The sequence below is a fragment of the Hylobates moloch genome, unplaced genomic scaffold (assembly GCF_009828535.3).
Source record: "Hylobates moloch isolate HMO894 unplaced genomic scaffold, HMol_V3 SCAFFOLD_19, whole genome shotgun sequence".
Lineage (NCBI taxonomy): Eukaryota > Metazoa > Chordata > Mammalia > Primates > Hylobatidae > Hylobates > Hylobates moloch.
In genome coordinates, this window is record NW_026652294.1 from 7,685,175 (window position 1) to 7,705,653 (window position 20,479).

A 20,479-nucleotide genomic window follows, 5' to 3' on the forward strand; every position below is an offset into this window, starting at 1 on the left:
GGAGTTTGAGACCATCCTGACCAACATGGTGAAACCCTCTCTCTACTAAAAATACAAAAATTAGCCTGGCGTGGTGGTGTGCACCTGTAATCCCAGCTACTCGGGAGGCGGAGGCAAGAGAATCACTTGAACCTTGGAGGCAGAGTTTGCAGTGAGCCATGATCGTGCCACTGTTCTCCAGCCTGGGTGATAGAGCAAGACTGTCTCAAAAAAAAAAAAAAAAAAAAGAAAGAAAAAGAAAAGAAAAAATACCTGGCTTGGAATAGACAGAGCTGGGATTTGAACTCAGGTCTCTCTGCATCTGAAGCTCTTTTTTTGCTTTTAGCCTTGCAGGTTAGAAAGAATGGAAATTTCAGTATTCCTGAGTTTTCGTGTCCTAGTTTACCTAACAAAATTCTATAACTTGAAGCAACCCATACTTACAGCATTTTCATATAAATACCCTTATTCATCAATTCATTTAATCCGTCCAGTATTTATTGGAACCTACTATGTGACAAGCACTGGAGCATGATTCATAACTTGAACATACATTTTATTGAGCACCTACTATGTGCCTGAGGACCGGCAATTCACTCATGCATCCAACACATGTTTATGGAGCACCTACAATGTGTTAGGGCCCTGGTGCTTCCCTCACTCACTCAGCACAAATTCATTGAGCACCTACTGTGTCCTAAGACATTGTTCTATAGACACTGGTAGCAGTGAATACAATGGATAAAAATCCTGCCCTCATGCAGTTCTTATCTCCACAGCATTGCAAGGCCAGTCTGGTTTCCCCCATTTTTCAGCTAAGGAGGCTGAGGGTTAGAGAAGTTAGGCAGTGGTCCCCAGGTCACATGGCTAGTGAGTGGTGAAACCAGACTTGGTTGCCAGCTGTATGTGCTTGCAGAGGTTACTCAGTCTCTCTGTGCCTGGAGGTCATAATCCCTATCTCTCAGGGTGGCTATGAGGGCAGGAGCCATCCGTTTGCTCTCTCCTATATTCGTGGTATCCAGCACAGCACCTGGCGCACAGTAGGTATCTAGTCAGGGGTAGCTGTTGTGACCAATGACTATTTCATCCACTAAGTTATAGTTGTGACCAATGACTATTTCATCCACTAAGTTACAGAACCAGCCCCGGCATCTTTGTGGCTGGGTGCTCAAGGACTATCCTCTGGCTCTTTCCCATAGCAGGTATACCAGAAGGATATTCCTTTTTGGACAGACGACAGGGCAGGCAGCAGAAGTGTCCAAGGCTTTTCTGGAGCCTCTCCTTGAAGAGTAACAGTGCCCCTGCCTATCCTGTCTCATAGTGACTCTGAGAGCCCTCTATACATCATCCCTCTCCCTGGCCCAGGCTCTGGGAAGCAGGCGCGGTAACATGTTGATTATCTGACATCCCTCCATCATGATGATGATGGAGAGTTCCATCTGAGCCACCCCGACGTGGTCCTATGAGGACAGCTAGAAAAAAAAAAAAAAGACTCTTACTGGTCCCCGGATGAAGTCAGACAGGACGTGTTTGAAGTGTCCAGTGCTGGAACAGGAATGGGGATGATCATCCAGCCTCACTCAGCAGAACTTGGGATCCTTATCCCAAAGCCTACAAAATGGCATCTGATTTCAGATTACATTCTTCAGTCTCTATACAGAAAGGACTGGAGGCAAGGAACTTTATACCTTGAGAGGTGGTGCAGAGAGGAAACAGAAAAAGCACTTGCAGAGACGTAGGTGGGTTTCTGCATGGGAGAGCCAGGAAGAAGCACTTGGCCATGGGCAGCTTCTATCTTTCCTTCCTTCTTGCCCTCTCTTCCTTCTCTCTCCTCACTCGACCCCCACTTCTCCTCTCCAGCCCCCCAGGAGTCTACACTACATGGCTTGTATTCCTGTTTTAAGCTCACCAGCTGAGGTTTCAAAGGCATCAGACCATTTCAGAAAGGTAGGACTCAGGTCACTCCAATCTCAAGACATCAGACCCCATGACAGCCAGGCTGGGCCTGAGTGGCTGTGCTGGGACATCTTGGCTTCCATGCCTTGTAGAAGGCATTGCTCCTCAAGGGCCCCAGGGAAGGCAAGTGGATCTTCCCCTGTGCCAGCATAGCTGGGAACCTTCCTGGCTTGGTCCCAGCAAACCTATGGCCTCTGTACCTGATTGCCAGCACTCAAGACGGTGACCTCCAGATCCCCATTTCTGGGCAGCTGGCTACTTCGCCATGGACCCCAGCCTATCTCGCCTTTTTGTTAAAGCCAGAGATGGCAGATCCTTAGTTGCCAACCTAAAAGGCCTCTGCAATGTTCCCCTCTCCTTCTTGCTTTTGCCTAAGTCTCCTTCCTTCCTTCTCCATCACCACAGCCCTTCTGGATCTCCTTCCTCATTCTCTCCATCTCATTTCAACTTCTTTCCTGTTTAAACTGCCTCCTCTTCTTTCATGCTCTAGCCCTCCTTCTCTTCTTCCCACATTTCTTTGCCCTCCCTCCACTTTTCTCATCCTGACTACCTCTTCTTTCTCATCTACCTTGATTGAATTCGACAGCATTTGCTGAGCATCTACTACATGCTGGGCTCAGTGCCAATTCCGGAGGTGCAGAAATGAGAGTCAGCAAGACACTGTCAGTTCAGACTTGTGGTCTTTGATTCTCCTTCCTCCTACTTTTATGCCTTTTTTCCCCCCCTTTTTGGCTCATCCTCCTCCCTCCTCCTCCTGCTCCTCCTCCTCCTCCTCCTCCTCCTCCCCCCTCCTCCTCCTCCTGGGACTTCTTCACCCTCCGTTTTCATGCCCTGCCCTGGCGTCTGCAGTCAGCATTGGCAGTGGGAGCTAGGGTGAGCAGGATGGCAGAGTCCAGGGAGATTCAGTGACAGGAGCCCTCAATGTTGCCCTCCTCACGTGGCAGGCGATGGATGAGACAGAGCATCCAAGACACTCATTCATCACACCCGCCTCCTTTCAGGGCCAGGACAGGATGGAAATGACTTTTGTCAGTTCTGCGGCAGCCCACTGCCCCTGGCAGCTCTAAGCTGTTTATTAATAAAAAGTAAGGAAGAAAAAAAATACAGGCGTGTGAATGCCATCTTGCCGTGTATTCGGGGAGGGATTCCAAAGCAATGAAGTTGACAAATATGCCTTCAGGGAATCAAAAAGGAGCCCTCCATCTCCTCTTCCAGCCCATGTCCAGCTATGATGGGAACAGACAAGAAGTAGGAAAGGAGGGAGCTGCTCTGAGCAAACGTGTGGCTTGTGCCACGTTGGCACATAGGAACCAACCTTTCTTCTTCTTACGGTGAGACAGAAGGTCACTTGCCCATTCATTCTTCTGTGCATCCCTCTTTGAACTTCAATTGAGGCTTTTATTGAGTCCAGTGTGGGGTTGGGTTCTGGAGATTCAGAAATTAAATAGTAATAATGATTGCCTTTAATTATTAATGATTAATAACCATTTATTATTGGTTATAAGTTATTCATCATAACCACTAACCATTATTTGGGTAATTAGGTGCCAGAGACAGTATCAAGGGCGTTTCTTTCACTGTCCCAGCTGCCCCAGGAGGAAGGTACCGTGACTAGGGGTCGGGGAGTGGAAGGAGTACTCCAGGTAGAACCACTCATGCAAGACCCAGAAACAGGGAGGGCTTGGCCTGTCCCAGGAGACCAGCGTCCTGGAGCAGGGTGAGCAAGAGGGCAAGAATAGCAAGCCTGATCACACAGGAGAAGGACTGAGGGTGATCGTCAGAGAGAGAAAGGAGGTAGCTCCTCCACATTGCCACCTTGACACCCAAGTCTTACCGTCACCAGACCGCTACTGCAACCCTCCTCCACCCATCTGACATGGGGAGTAAGGAGAGGCAGATGATCACAGCCAGCTCTATGCCTTGTCCTCATGAAGCCCTATAGCCGGGCCCATCATTGCCATGGTGACCTCACACAGGCCCCCAGCCTGGGGAGCTCCTGCCAGACCTGGAGGAAATAGGTTTGTGGGATCATTGAAGCTCTGTCCTCAGGGGCGCTCGGGAAGGCAGGGTCTAGATGCCTGTCACAGTCTCTTCTGGCTGCTATAATAAAAACACCATAGACTAGGTGGCTTATAAACAACAGAAATGTATTTCTCATAGTTCTAGAGGCTGGGAAATCTAAGATCAAGGTGCTGGCAGTTACATTTGTTGTCTGATTCATAGATGGCCATCTCACTGTGTCATCACACAGTGGAAGGGGTGAGGGAGCCCTCTGGGGCCTCTCTTATAAGGGCACTAATCTCATTCGCAAGGGCTCCACCCTGGTGACCTAATCACCTCCCAAAAGCCTCACCTCCTAATATCATCACATTGAGGATTAGGTTTCAACATATTAATTTTCGGGGGAGACAAACATTGAGTCTATTTCAGCCCCCACCTATTTCCCTGGGAAAGGCACTGCTGTCCTACCCCAGCCATTCCCTCCTGTGCCTTCCATGGCATCACCTCAAGGGAGCTTTGGCTTGGCTTCCTTCCCAGATTCAAAAGCCCATTGGGTCATGGTGGTCAGTTCTATTTCTCCTAAATTGTCCTGTGTGATCAGGAGTGGAGGTGGTGTTACCCAACTGGGTAAGCAAGAAGTCTTCCTCAAAGTCTTGTAGCAGAATCTCAGTCACCCTTTATACATAGAGTTCTGAATCCTACAATCGTCCTGATTGTTACAGTTCCAGCAACAAAGAACGCAGAGGCAGGGACCCCATGATTGGAAACCCACATGTGCATTGCCCTCAGCATCTCTTCAGGCCTGAGCCCACAGTGGTTTTATCTGCAATGTCAACACTCTGACATTTGGCAACTTTTTTAGTTTTTTTAAAAATAAATTATAACTTTGCTGGGGGGAGGGAATGGGGTCGTTTCTCTTAGAGAGAGGACAAATAGATTTTATTTATTAAAGGAAAGGTTGATGGACTCCAGTCTCTCTCCTTTGAATGATGCCATTTATTTTACAGTCTATAATTTGGTCCCACTGTGAGGCTCCTACTTTTCAGAGGCAAAGTGTTTTTGGCGCTGCTGCCACAAACTCCCTCTGCATAAAAGCCACGTCTGGTGTAGTCCCAGAATAGAAACCGTCTGTCCTCTTGTGTATAGTCTTGGTTTTAAGTTGATTTCATGTGAATCTTTCCCTTTTGGGGGAAAAAGATTTTACCTAGACCGTCACCCCATGAAACAATCAGGGATGTCATGGGGCATGCCGTGGAGACACATATTTGGGTCTTGACTCTCAGAAGCCCCACTTGGTGGGACTGTCCTCTGGGCTTGGCCCCAAATAAACAAACAGCCCACTGCATGTTGCCTTCCGGTCTTGAAGAAGCAAACTACTTACTTCACAGTAAGCTCTGGGACGATAGGTCCTATCATGTCAGATATGATGCCTCATAAATCTAATTCATCTGTCCTAGCTGCAGTTTTAATCTACTCAAATGTACTTAGCTGGGTTTAATTATAGACAGAAATTGCATTCAGAAAGCAACAAGAAATCATTTACGTGGCTTGAATTTGCACATTAAATCATATGGTTCATTTGAGAGTGCGGTAGGGATGGTATTTTCAAAGAAAAATAATATTAGTGCCTGTGCTTAGGGGCTCTCACACCGATTGCACAAATTGTATGAATTGCACAATTTCTGCAGACTGCATTTTTCTTCTTGGCACAGGATAAACCAGGAGGCTGGGGACACTGAGAGGACCCAGTCGGCATTGGCACTGAGCAGAGCCCGGTCCACCGATGTCCGCAGCAAGACCTTGGGAGACAAGCCTGTTTCTCCCCACTTTGTCTGCCGGCAAAAGTACTGTCATTTTGGGGATGGCGAAGGGCTTGCCGTCCAGAGAAAGTCCACAGAGAGATTAGAAGCTGCTTCCTCTCCCCTGGCTCGGAGTACAAATACATCCCCGCTGTCGAGGGAAAAGCTGCCTAGTCCTTCAGCGGCCCTCTCGGAGTTCGTGGAAGGGCTCCGGAGGAAGAGAGCACAGAGAGGCCAGGGGTCCACGCTGGGCCTGGAGGACTGGCCCACTCTCCCCATTTACCAGACGACTGGGGCTTCCACACTAAGGAGGGGCAGGGCTGGCAGTGACGAGGGAAACCTCTCGCTGAGGGTTGGGGCAAAGTCACCCCTGGAAATCGAAGGGGCCACTGGTGGTCTCTTGAGGTCCACCAGCCTCAAATGCATCTCTTCAGACGGTGTTGGGGGCACAACCCTACTCCCCGAAAAGGCGAAGACCCGATTCAGTTCCTGCGAGTCCCTCTTAGAATCCAGACTGAGCACGGGGAGAAAACTGAGCTCTCCGACCACACCCAGGGACACGCTGTTGTCGCCCACACTGCGTCCTCGGAGGCGGTGTCTGGAGTCCTCTGTGGACGATGCGGGCTGTCCAGACCTTGGAAAGGAGCCGCTGGTTTTCCAGAACCGCCAGTTCGCCCACCTGATGGAGGAACCTCTAGGCAGTGACCCGTTCAGCTGGAAACTCCCAAGCCTTGACTACGAACGCAAGACCAAAGTGGACTTCGATGACTTCCTCCCAGCTATCCGGAAGCCCCAGACACCTACGTCCTTGGCTGGAGCAGCCAAAGGTGGGCAAGACGGTTCACAGCGTTCAAGCATCCACTTTGAGACAGAAGAGGCTGACCGTTCCTTTCTCTCGGGGATCAAGACCATTTTGAAGAAGAGCCCGGAGCCCAAGGAGGATCCTGCTCACCTGTCCGACTCGTCCTCATCCTCCAGCTCCATCGTGTCCTTCAAAAGTGCTGACAGCGTCAAAAGTCGACCAGGAATCCCACGACTTGCAGGTGACGGTGGTGAGCGAACGTCCCCCGAGCACAGAGAGCCAGGGACGGGGAGGAAAGACGACGATGTTGCGAGCATAATGAAAAAATATCTCCAGAAGTAGGAACCAGTTCAGGTAAATGCAACAAGCTGGGGCTATTCTTGGGGAATGAGAGTTCACCTTGCAGCCTTGGGGAGAGCAGGTGCCACTACTGTCCTTAATGCCACAACCGATTTCTCTAGAGACCAAGATTTTTAGAGGTTTTAGCTGAAGTCATGTGTTGCTGGATGCAAAGCTTTTCAGAAGCCCTCTGCTGGGTACCTCTATTTCCTTGTACTTCGAAATGCAGACACATCAGAAAGTAAGAGGTTCCTGTGGGATGACGCTAAATAAGGTGCCAGATGTGGCTGAGCACAGTGGCTCACGCCTGTAATCCCAGCACTTTGGGAGGCTGAGGCGGGTGGATCACCTAAGGTCAGGAGTTCGAGACCAGACTGGCCAACAGGGTGAAACCTCGTTTCTACTAAAAATACAAAAAATTAGCCGGGTGTCTTGACGGGTGCCTGTAATCTCAGCTACTCAGGAGGCGGAGGCAGGACAATCGCTTGAACCGGGGAGGCGGAGGTTGCAGTGAGCTGAGGGCGCTACCACTGCACTCCAGCCTGGGCAACAAGAGCGAAACTCTGTCTCAGAAAAAAAAAAAAAAGGTGCCAGATGTTTAAAGTTTCCTCGCCCTACTGTCATTTTTCTTTTCTTAATGTCATTCCACCTGGGGTTGAAGGAGCTGTGATGGCATTCTGTCCACATAATGATGGAAGATCCGTGGTGGGATCACAGACATGCAAAGGGCCAAGTTGGAAGAGACCTTCAGAATAGTGGAGTCCACTTGCATTACGTATGGAGAGAAACTGAGGCCCTGGGTTGAGCGGGGAGGGAACAAGTACAAAAATCACAGAGCAACAATGCAGGAGAAGTAACTACTTGCTGCCCTTCCTCCCCCTCCTAGCACTCATCCTGCCACTCATCTGGAGTCAAGGTAAGAAGAGGAATTCAGGCCGGGTGCGGTGGCTCACGCCTGTAATCCCAGCACTTTGGGAGGCCGAGGCGGGCGGATCACGAGGTCAGGAGATTGAGACCATCCTGGCTAACACGGTGAAACCCCGTCTCCATTAAAAATACAAAAAAATAGAGCGTGGTAGCGGGTGCCTGTAGTCCCAGCTACTGGAGAGGCTGAGGCAGGAAAATGGCATGAACCCGGGAGGTGGAGCTTGCAGTGAGCTGAGATCTCGCCACTGCACTCCAGCCTGGGCGACAGAGCGAGATTCCGTCTCAAAAAAAAAAGAATTCATTGCTAACCAAGGCTTACATTTATTGAGTGGACACATCAGACAGTCATTTAGTACCCCTGATATCCCCAAGCGGTGGTGAATATTATTTATTCCCATTTACCAGGTTGACAGACTGAGGATCAGAAAGATTAAAGTCACTTGTACAGAATCACCAGGGCATAATTGGGTTTCCAGCTCTAGAATCCCTACATTTATCTTTAAAAGTTTTCCCTAGGGACACATTCCAGGCATCTTCGTGAGTGAAATTATAGCTGCCTGATAGCCTATGAGCCTTCGTCAATCTCCCAGTCACTGAATCTCAGAACTCGCTGCAGCTCAAGGCTCAGATGGTCGAGCGATTGCACATGGCTCTCAGGGTGCACCTGCTGCAACCCCCAGGCCTCCTTGACCCAAATGAGCCACACATCCTCTATTTCTTCGAGAGACAGCCTCAGCCCATCAAAAAGCCATTGCCCCTTCCGTGGAGACAGGTTTGGACTATATCAGAGCAAACTAATTTGACTTACCATGGCCTTCTCTCTGCTCTCAATTACCGAGTAAAGATCTGATATTCATTTACATTATTATGCTCGCGGGGACACAGAAAGCAGTTTCAAAGGCCAAGTAAAGGGCCACACATCCATGAGGGGAACAGTCCTTAGCAGAAGTCGTCACAGAACATCTTGTCTCTGCCATTCCGTTTTAAACTCAAGTCCCCTTCCCTACCCTAAGCAAGATTCTTCTCCAAGGATGCTAGTTTTTCAGCTATACAATGCAGCACCTCCAACGATGCAAATGCATGGTGGGCTTTGGAACCAAGCAAGACCCCCCAAAGCTCAGTTCTGCCCTGTAACTAGCCGTTGGACCCTGGGCAAGTGATGCAATCTCACCAAGCTCCTATGTCCTCAGTTGGAAAACAGGGGTAAGAATACCAACTACCTAAAGTAACGCTGTGGATTTCATGAGAATCTGAGAGATTCCTGGAATAGAGCATGGCACCCCATAGATGCAGTAAATGCCAGGTTACTTTGGAACTTTTGGACCTTTGGGAAATCTATCCCAACTTTTTCCCCCACTTGTTCTTCTTCTGCTGCCTACACTCTGCCATCCCTTTCTGTGGAGTTGCTACAGTAGCGCCACCTGGGTATACAGAATTCCAGGCTCTCCACCCCATTGTCTCTATCAAAATGTACCCATCTTCCTGGCCAGGCACAGTGGCTCATGCCCGTAATCCCAGTTCTTTGGGAGGCTGAGGCAGGAGGATCACTTGAGGCCAGGAGTTGGAGACCAGCCTGGGCAACATAGTGAGACCCCACCTCTACAAGAAATAAAAGATTAGCTGGGTGTAGTGACATGCACCTGTAATCCTAGCTACTCGGGAGTCTGAAGTAGGAAGATCACTTGGGCCCGGGAGCTGAAGGCTGCAGTGAGCTACGATTGCACCACTGCACGCTAGCCTGGGTGACAAAGTGAGACCCTGCCTCCAGAAAAAGAAAAAAAACCTTACCCATCCTTTGTCCCATTCATCAACTCTGACTTATGTTTGCTTCCAGCCTCCTTGAAGCTGCCCTTGAAGACTTCCCGACTCTACAATAACTTGGAGACAGAGAGACTGGCCAGGCCTCCCTGGTGGCCAGAGCCAGCCAGCATGGCTACCCTCAAGAGGCGAGATGAGCCCACAGAGGCATATCCTGTGGGGATGCTGGGCTCCCAGTGTGGTTGGCCTGAACAAAATAAAGTGTTGACTCCTGGGCATCTGTGCCTTCTCTATGGCCTTGCTACCTGGGATTCCAGAGTGTTGATGGGGTGCAGATAGGGGTAGGACTGTTAGAAGGAATAGAACCAACCCAAACTGTGTGTAGTTTGGGGTGTATACTGCTATTTCTCTTCCTACATGTCTACGTGCCATGGCCTTCCTCCTCTTCACCTGGCCAGTTTCAGCTCACTTCCTCCAGGAAGTCTTCCCTGATATATCAAACTGAAACAAATGCTCCTCCTCCATGCTCCCTTAATCCCTATGCTTGTCTGTTATATTCCTTTGCCAATTCATTTCTCTATCCTGTGTATGTATAAGTGTGTACAAGCATTCAAGAAACTGACGAATGATGAATGAATGAATGAGCCAAAGAACAAATAAATGAGCCCACACACCCCGAATGCATGCGACACACTGATATATATGCATCCTACAAATGTGCACCCACATCAACATTCAAGAACCTTGAATTTATTCCCTTTTTACCAAGGCGAAGCTAGCATATGTGTGCCCACATTTAGGTAGCAAATGCTGCCTTTATTTAAATTTCCACTAGCATAGACTCCATATCCTACCCCAAATTTGTCTCCATCCCCAGGACCCCTCTGGTGTAGCCAATCATAGCTCCCACCCGTGGGAGGGAATTCCCATTTGGATCACTGCTGTGTTAGTGTTTGCTAGGGCTGCTGTGACAAAGCACCATAGCTGGAGGGTTGAAGTCCAGATTCAAGGTCAGCTGGGTAAATTCCTTCTGAGAGCTGTGAGGGCCTCTCTCCTTAGCTGGTAGATGGCTGTCTTCTCCGTGTCTCCTCATTTCATCTTCTGTTCATGTCTGTATCCAGATCTCCCCATTTTATATTGGATAGGGTCCGCCCTAATGATCTTATTTTAACTTGGTTACCCTGTAAAGACCCTACCTTTAAATTAAGTCATTTTATGAAGTACTGCGAGTTAGAACTTCAACATTTTTTGAGTGGGGCTGGGGAAGTGGGCACACGGTTCAACCCATAATAACTGGTAAGGTCACTCCAAAAAGAGGAGCTCTCATCTCTGATCATCCTCACTAGAGACTCTGGGTAGAAGTGAGGCAAGGGAGGAGGATGGGGCAGGAGGGAAATTCACTGGAGACCTCACCATCTCTGGAGACCTTCCTGCCTCTCTGATGGAGCATGTTGGTGGAACAGTGGACCCTGTCGTCTCTGATGCAGACACAGTCTCCCACTTGGTGAATCCACCATCCATCTCTTGCCATTCACAGGAGGGCTCTGGGTCACTGGAGAGTGCTGGGACACACGGGGAAAGGAGCCAGGACCTCTGTGGAGTCAGAAGCCCTGGCAAAGAGGAGGCACCACCCAAAGGCTCACCAACATTTAGGTGTGGGGTGGTAATGGGAGAAGACCCAGGCTCTTGCACGAGGCTCTCTCAAAGGTTTCTGCAGTGAAATCCATCGAGTCACGGAGTCTCAGCCAAGTCACTTCTCTCGCTGGGTCTCAGTTTTCTCATCTCAGCAATGGGAACAACTAAACTCTAATAACATCTCATAATAATAACATTTCTCATCTCAGTAATGGGAACAACTAAACTCTAATAAAACCGGGAAAGGGAAAGTATAGCATACTGTATCAGTTTGCTAGAGATGCTGTAACAAAATTCCACAGCCTGGGTGGCCTAAACAACAGAAATTTATTTCCTCATGTTTCTGGAGGCAGGAAGCCTGAAATCAGGGTGTCAGCAGGGCTGGTTTTTCCTAAGGCCTCTGTCCTTGGCTTGTAAATAGTTGCTTTCTTGCCGTGTCTTCACATGGTCTTTCTTCTATGTGGCTGCACCTCCGGTGTCTGTCTCTGTGTCCAAATTTTCTCTTAGAAGAACAGCAGTTGTATTGAAACAGGGCCTACCCCGATGGCCTGATTTTAATCACCTTGTTTTTTTTTGTTTTTTTTGTTTTAGTTTTTGTTTATTTGAGATGAGAGTTTCACTCTTGTGGCCCAGGCTGGAGTGCAGTGGTGTGATCTCAGCTCACTGCAACCTCTGCCCCCTGGGTTCAAGCGATTCTCTTGCCTCAGCCTCCTGAGTAGCTGGGATTACAGACAAGCACCAACAGGCCCAGCTAATTTTGCATTTTTTTAGTAGAGACAGGGTTTCTCCCTGTTGGCCAGGCTGGTCTTGAACTCCCGACCTCAGGTGATCCACCTGCCTTGGCCTCCCAAAGTGCTGGGATTTTAATCACCCTTTTAAAGGTCCCATCTCCAAACACTGTCACATTCTAAGGTATGGGGGGTTAGAACTTCAATACATGAGTTTTAGGGGTTCACAATTCAGCCTGTAACACAATGCAAAAGGAAGTGGTGATTTAATTATTAATTATCACTTAATCTATTAATTTATTCATACAGGATAATTTTCATACAGAATGAATATTATTATACAGAATAATGTACTATTCATACAGGATACATATGTCCCAAGCTCCCAGCTTGGTCCACAAACAGAGGTAATTCTGGAAGTCAGGAAGAGATTATCAATGCCGGGGGGAACAGATTCACATTGCCTTCCTGGCATTGATGTTCCCTGGGCATTTCAGAGCCTGGGACCTTTGAGTTTCCATGCGCTTCTCTTCATGTGCCAGTAATATTATTTATTCAGTCCGTATTTGCTGAATGCCTTCTAAGTGCCTGGCACCGTTCCCCACACCCGAGCTCTAGTGAGCAGGCAGAGTCACCCTGCCTTTCTTCAGGGAATATCTTAGCTGGGGAGACAGACAATAAGCAAGAAAATGAATATACTGTCAGGAGGAAGCCGTACTATGAAGAAAAATAAAGATGAAATTATCTTGTGAGTTCCGTGTTAAAAATTTATAATACGTTTATTTTATGAAGCACATTTTTATAAAAGAAGAAATCAGTCATTATTCTTCAGTGATGTGTAAGTGGTGCATCCAAAAAGGTTAATTTCAAGTAATAACAGCAAAGTCTTCCTCATTATGCAGCAGTAAACAAATCCTGAAGATACTCATTAAAAGTCAATTTAACATGCTACAAGTTGACAACCATCCCCATGCCTCTCAAATCCCCCAACCCAACACAGCCTGGAGCAGGAGGTACTTACTCAACTTCATCCTCTTTCTTTTCTTTTCTTTCTTTCTCTCTGTCTCTCTCTCCCTCTTTTTCTCTTTCTCTTTCTTTCACTTCCTTCCTTTCTTCCTTTTTCCCTCCCTCCCTCCCCTCCCTCCCTCCTTTCCTTCCTTCTTTCCTTCCTTCCTTCCTTCCTTCCTTCCTTCCTTCCTTCCTTCCTTCTCTTTCTCTTTTTTTGGATGGGATTTTGCTCTTGTCGCCCAGGCTGGAGTGAAATGTGTGATCTTGGCTCACTGCAACCTCTGCCTCCTGGGTTCAAGCAGTTCTCCTGCCTTAGTCTTCCTAGTAGCTGGGATTACAGGCACCCGCAACCATGCTTGGCTACTTTTTGTGTTTTTAGTAGAGACGAGGTTTCACCATGTTGGCCAGGCTTTGAGCTTCTTTCCTGCAAGATGACTCCAGAAATTCCACAGTGGGCCCTGATGTCACATAGGCAGTGTGCTCACTCCAAGCACCCGGGGTAGTAAGCATCATCCAAGTCTGTGATAAGTGGTAACTTCTGCTACCTGAATTTGGGATATCAACATGGCCTGGCCCCTGGCCTGGGCTTTGCCACTCACACGCCAGGTCAGAGAGTCTCTCTCTGTGTGACTTCACAGATGTCACTGCTTTCTGACCTCTCCTTTACTCATCTGGAAAATAGGTCTAAACTAGTAACAGCTTCCCAGTATCCTTGTAAGGAATCGAGAGCTCATGAATCACTTAGCCCATTGATTGGCAGATAGCCTGCCGTAAATGGTGGAATCATTGTTCTTTGGTGTCAGAAGAACTGCTCCCTGATGCCCAAGTCTGTGGCTCCGACCATATGGCTGTGCCCTGCTATGGCGTCCCTGCTGATGTAACCAAAATTATTTCAAAGGTGAGGATGTTGGTGGTCATGAATCTATGTGGATTAAATGCTCTCCTGCAAATGTTTCCTCTTGCTTTTATACCCTGAGGCCATTTTTAATGGGGCGCCCATGTCTTGAAAGAACCCTAGACCATAAGGACTAGATGAAAGCCTCAAGGTAGTTTTACAGGTGGAGAAAATGGGTCTCAGAGAAGAAAGTGAGTTTTCCAAAGCCACTCAATAGCAAAGCCGAGTTTAGAACTTCAACATTCATTCAACAAATAGCACCTCATGTCCTGAGCACGGTTGCAGGCACTGTAGATAAAGCTAAGAATGGAATAGGCAAAGGCCCTGTCTTCATGAAGCTTATGGTTTACTGGGGGGGACAAGTAATATACTTGGAAATACATACATGGGCCATGCCCCTACCACCTGATGTCCCACCAGTAGTCCAGCAGCTACAGGTCATCCTTCTGTGTCTGCAATTTATTTTGCCAAACACCAGGGGTTTGGCCTAGGTCCAGTTGCTCATATTACAGACCACGAGTATTGCCAGGGAAGAAAATCTTTATTATGGAAACAAACAATTATCAAAATACTAACTGCAGTAGCAAATAACAAGCCCAAGAGTGTCCAAACCGAAACAGTCAGGGTGCCTTCTACTCTCAAGCCAGTCAACTGGGCTTGTCCAAACTGCAACAAATGGAAATTTCTTTGGAATTCCCCCAAATTGAGAGAAGAGACTCCTGCTGTCAGGGACCCATAGAGGGCACTCACCTGTCTGGATGCAGATGTCAAATTTCAAAGCCTGTTCTTCCTAGGCAATCAGGAATGCAATTTGGGCTGGCAGTGGTGATGCAGAAGAGAAGGAGACTGAAACCCATCTCTGGCCAAATATGCCTGGGAAGCTGCTAGGAGGGCTTCTGAAATGATCCTGATCCATGGCCACTGAGCCATAAGCAATGAATTCCTGATCGGAGAACCAGAATTTTGTTGGCAAACTCCAGGGGTTTTACCTAGGTCTGGCTGCTCACCACACAGAAAGAGCCAATCATTGAGACAACAAACGTTGCTCCAGAAGAAAAGCTGTATTAGAGGTGATGTCAGCCTGTCAAACCTCTCCCTCCTCAACCAACTAAAATTAGGGGCTTATAAAGCAGGGAAGGAGAACAGGAGCGGCAAGAAAGAGGAGTTGGTCAACAGGCAGCAGGTGTGTCTCATTGTCTGGGTGCAGCAATCTGGAAAGCCTCAGCTTTCTAATACCATCCAGGAGGCCCAAAGGTCAATTTCCTGAGAAAGGAACTCAGATAAGCCAAATGTACGTTTCTCAAATTTCAGAGGCCCTCTCCAGGCCAACACAGACCCAGCCCTGTTTCAAGGCCCCTGGCTCTCTGCAGAGTTCAAGGAGGGGGAGTTAAGGCTCTGCATTCTTTCCCACTCCTAAAGATTGTACATAGGAAGCACAAGAGAGGGGAGACTGTTGTTGCAGCTAGAAGAGGCAGGTGTCAAAGGATGTTGGATGCAGCCATAGAAGGCTCTGGTTGTGATTAATGGCCTGGCCAAGCTCCCGCTGCTGTCTCCAGAAGGTGATGGACAGTTCACACTGGACTCCCACTCCCTGGACCTGGTTGCTTATTTAGCTGTCAATATAGGCAGCTCCCTTCAGAGCATAGTGACAGATGTTAAGCAGCAGCTCTGGTGACAAGGTGACACAGTGACCCTGTCACCCTTTGTTAAGAATCATCATAGCTCCCATTCCTGTGTGTCTGTGAGGAGATAGGCATTGTGCTTGGTGATATTCAAACATCACTTCTAAGAGACAGTAGTTGGGATCCACTGTCCTATCCATGTGTTCTATATGTGCAAGGAGAAATATAAAATGACTCAAAATGCTCCTTTGTAAATAGCTGCATGAAGGCCCAGTAGTCTTATTCTAGGCTCAGTGGGAAAATCATGCTCATAGTGCATGCCTACAGCTTGTAGGATTCACTGGAATGGCTTATTTAACCCTCTTTCCATCTCCCATCTCCTAGAATCTAAAGTTTATGGTCTTCCTGCTTAGGCTTGCTGCAAAGGGTAGGGAAAGACATGGCTGCATTTACCAAAAGCCTTGGTCTTCCCTTGATCCTCAGCTTATGCATAAAGGGGGTCTGCAGCAAAAGGTGGAAGGACATTGGAGGATTCAGTCCCTTAAAGCACAGTGGCCTCACCCTTGGTAAAGTAAGTCAGTGTCTGTGGCTGACGGTGACCAATTAAGGAGCAATTTTCATTGTTCAGCGAGTGGGGAGAGAGAACATAACAAGGGGTCAAGTTAATGACTTTTCCCCATACCAGCCATCGAGGCTCAGAGAGGACAGAAACACAGACAAGTGGAGCTGGGATTTGAACTCAGGGCTCTATCTCCAAATATAGGCATTCTTAGTACTAACACCATGGGCTAAGCTTGCAGTGTAGATAGTGCTTTCCTATAAGGTCAGCTGGCTGAACGGGCGTATAGATCACATCACTTCACCTGTGCCATCTCTTGGCTAAACAAATCTGGGCCTGCCTGCTCCATCTGGGAGGCAACGGGGACCAGTGTCTAGGACTAGGCTTGGGTTTACTCCTGGCTTTGCCATCTTTTAAGCTGTGTAACCTCAAGTGGTTTGTTAAATCCCTCTAATTCTTGGTTTCTTCTTAAGTAATAAGGGGTGGGAGAGGAGACCCTATCTTTAGAGCCTGTCTGGCCAGCAGAAGCACCAGGACAAGGATTATTATGCCCATTTTACAGATGGGGCAGCTGAGGCTCAGCAAGGCCAAGTGACTGGCCTGAGTTAGCAGTGGAGAAGCTGGGATTAGAGTTCAGAGCTCCTGACTCCTCATTCAGTGCTCTTCCTAAGACAGTCACTCTGACCTCCTTCGAGTCCCAGGCCTGGTTGTCCAGCCAGTGCAGGGAACATTTGAAAGTGTTCCAAAGAGTTCCCTGTGCTAGCACAGGCAGGCGATTCTCCAATCTGGGCCTAACACAGCACTCAGCCCTAGGAGGTATTCATCCCTATTGTTCACTTCAATCTCAAGCGACCTACCTCTGTCTCACTGGTGGGAGAAGCCAAGAAATAGCGACTATCTGCACCTTCTGAGTGTCCCCAGGATGCTGTCATCATGGCTGCACCCTAAGGAGCCACAGAAGGAGAGGCATGTGCCCTCTTTCTACAGATGAGGAAATTGAAGCTCAGAGAGTGATAGGCCCCTGGGCACCCATCAAGCGTGTGTCAGAGCTGGAACTGCACCCTGAGTTCACTCCCCTACCAGATGTCAGGCAGGCCTGGGGTTCAATGCCAACCTTTGCAGAGTGTAACTCACCTGGGACACTTCTAAGACTCAGTGTTCTCATTTGTGAAATGGAGACAATGATCCCTGCCAGCTGCATCCTAAAAAGTAAAGGAGACTATGAAAGTGCCTGTGAAAGTGCTCAGCACTGCACGGAACATGACGCCTAGTAGGCCCTCAGTAACATCAGCTTTCCTTCTTCCCCTAGACCCATCCCCCGGCCTGCCCTTGCAAATCTTTTCTAAGTTAAAAGATGTTCTTAAAGACTGTTTGGGGGAGCCCAGTGGAGCCATTCTGTTCAGCCGAGTGGGGAATATTTACATCTTCTTTTCTAAAGGCAAACGATTTCATAGAGAGGCGGAATTAGTTCCCAAGTAGCCTCAGGGCTGTCTTGTAAATACATAGCTATGAGTGTTACAGGAGCCCCCGTTTGTTCAGCAAACCAGAACAGAGATGCTAAAGGCTGTAAATATCAAGACAGTCTCTCTCCCAGCTCCAGTTTTAGAAAGCCAGAAATTCATTTCACTCCTTTTCTTTCCCTCTTCAAACACTCATTCATTCATTCATTTATGAATTCACTCAACAAGCATTTATTGAGTACCTATTATGTGCTAGGCACCACAGAACTAAGCAGGAGCAGGAGAAAACAGGGTCCTGCCTTCATGGCACCGGACCTTGGTGCCTGGTGCACAACAAAGCAATGACTAATCATAATGACCATAGCTCATGTTTCTAATTTTTTTATTGAGACCTACTTTGTGTGCAGTGAAATTGCTGAGACCTAAAGTGTGTTGCTCAGTCTGTTTGGATGAATGTATATCAGGACAGGACATTTTTAATCACCCTAGAAATTTCCCTCGTGTCTCTTCCCAGTCAAGTGTTCCCTCCTCCCCCAAGCAACCACTGCCCTGATTTGTATCGTCATAGGTTATTTTTACCTATTCTAGAATTTCATACAAATGGGATCATGCAAAATATACTTTTTTTGGTGCAGACTTCTTTCGCTCAGCAAAACATTTTTGAGATTCATCATATTATTAGATGAGTCAGTAGTTTGTTTTTTTTATTGCTGAGTAATATTTCATTGTCCAAATATACCACAGTCATCTTATTTATTTTCCTGTAGATGAATATTTAGACTGTTTCCACTTTGGGATTGTTAGGAAGAGAGCTGCTATGAACATTTGTGTTCAAGGCTTTTTATGGACATTCGTTTTTGTTACTGTTGGATAAATACCTAGTTGTATTTGTCCAGATTGCTGGGTCTTAGGGTAGATATATGTGCAATTTCCTGAGAATTTGCTGTTTTCTTCTTCCTGTTTTGTTTTCTTTTTTTTTCTTCTTCTTCTTCTTCTTCTTTTTTTTTTTGAGATGGAGTCTTGCTCTGTCGCCCAGGCTGGAGTGCAATGGTGCGATTTCGGCTCACTGTAACCTCTGCCTCCCGGGTTCATGCAATTCTCCTGCCTCAGCCTCCCGAGTAGCTGGGATTACAGGCGTGTGCCACCAGGTCCAGCTAATTTTTTTTTGTATTTTTAGTGAAGATGGGGTTTCACCATGTTGGCCAGACTGGTCTCGAACTCCTGACCTCGTGATCTGCCTGCCTCGTCCGCCTCCCAAAGTGCTGGAATTACAGGCGTGAGCCACTGCACCCGGCCTTCTTTTTTTCTTAGAGTTGAGAGTCTTACTATGTTGCTGAGGCTGGCGTTGAACTCCTGAGCTCCTCAGCCTCCTGAGGGCTACATGCACACGCCACTCCACCTGGCTTTACTGTGCCCTTTTCTGTTCCTGCCAGCGGTGTAAAGGAATCCCAGCTCCTCCACATCCTTAGCCTCATTTGATGATGCTGGTCTTTTAGTTTTAGCCATTATGGTGGATGTATAGCAGTATCTTATTGTGCTTATAACTGGCATTTTTCTAATAACTAATGAGGTTGAACACATTTTCAAGAACTCATTGGCCATTTGCATATATTCTCACATGATGTGTCTGTTCAGGTTTTTTTCATTGAGTTGCTTGTTTTTTATTATCCAGTTGTAAGGATTCTTTATATGTTTTAGATGCAAGTTCTTTGTCAGAGATATGTTTTGCGATATTTTCTTCCAGTCTGTGGTTTGCCTATTTGTATTCTTAAAGATGTATTTTGATGAGCAGATGTTTTTATTTTTGGTAAAGCCGGTTTATTATTTTTTTCCTTTATGAGTCATGCTTTCTAAACCCTTTCTAAGAAATCTTTGCCTTCTCAAAAGGTCACTGAGATGTTCTCTCCTCTTTTTCTTCCAGCATCTTTCTGTTTTAGTTTATAATTTATACTTCGGTCTATGATCGCTTATAATATACTAGGGACATATTAAGTGCTTAACGTGGAGTGTCTTATTTAATTCTCCCTGACAAACATTATCTCCATTTTCACATAGGACGACTTTCATTTAGGTCTCTTATTGAGTTTCACTCATGTATCTACTTCTTTGTTCCATAAATACGTGCCTACCATTCATTTTGGAGCCAGGAAGAACTGCATCTGAATTTGCATTTGACCGTCACATTGAAGACTCTCAGTTCTGACGTGGAGAAAACAGCAACTGTAGCCAGGAAGGACTTCACAGAGGAAGAGGGTTGGGATAGCTGTCGAAGGCTGGGTACAATGCAAATATTCGAGTATAAGGAGAAGAGGCCTCTAGGGAGAGGAAATGCATGGGTGAAGGTGCAGAGGCTGGAATGCCTATTGTTGAGATGGTTTGTCCAATGGCAATGAGTGTGGCAAATTGTAATCATGGCCCCAGTAATTCATCTCTCCCTGTACCCTTGGGTTGTCATGTGACCTTGGAGTTCCTATCATCAAGGCAGAATATTTCCTTCCTATGTGACTGTTTCTCTTTTTTTTTTAGCCAACAGAATGAGGCAGAATACACAGTATACCAGTTTTAAGCCTACGTCTCAAGAGGGCTTGCACGTTTCTGCTTGCTCTCTTGTGTCTCTGTCATCTCCATGCAAACACGCCTGGGCTGACCTGCTGGTTCATGAGAGTCACATGGAGCATGGCTGGGTCACTTTAGACATCCTAGCCAAGGCCGTTCAAGACCTGCCAATAGCCAGCAAGCCAACCTCCAGTGTGTCAGTTGGGTCATCCGAGAAACAGACATGTAGATGGAGTTAGGAGTACAAGACGGTGAAAGACAAAAGGTGACAGAAGCAGAATTAGGCAGGGAAAGGCTTTAGACCTCAATGTCCATCTGATACCTATTATATGAAAGGAGGGAAGTGAAACAGGATCAGTCAGAGAGCCTAAGATCATAATCATATTGGACAAAGTCTCAATCAACCCAAAAGGGAGTGCTGGAGCAAAAACTTCCCTGTATAGGAATCAAGCACT

At 47.3% G+C, this 20,479-nt stretch overlaps 1 protein-coding gene across 1 annotated transcript in view; it reads left to right on the top strand.

Moving 5' to 3' along the window:
- MYO18B (myosin XVIIIB) overlaps positions 1–9,825 on the top strand; it is a 256,961-nt gene extending 247,136 nt beyond the window's left edge. The window contains exons 39-40 of the mRNA XM_032139582.2: positions 5,649–6,891; positions 9,638–9,825. Coding sequence (XP_031995473.2) covers positions 5,649–6,879 — 1,231 coding nt within the window. The 3' untranslated portion in view covers positions 6,880–6,891; positions 9,638–9,825. The remainder of the gene's footprint in view (positions 1–5,648; positions 6,892–9,637) is intronic.
- The last annotated feature ends 10,654 nt before the right edge of the window (positions 9,826–20,479 follow it).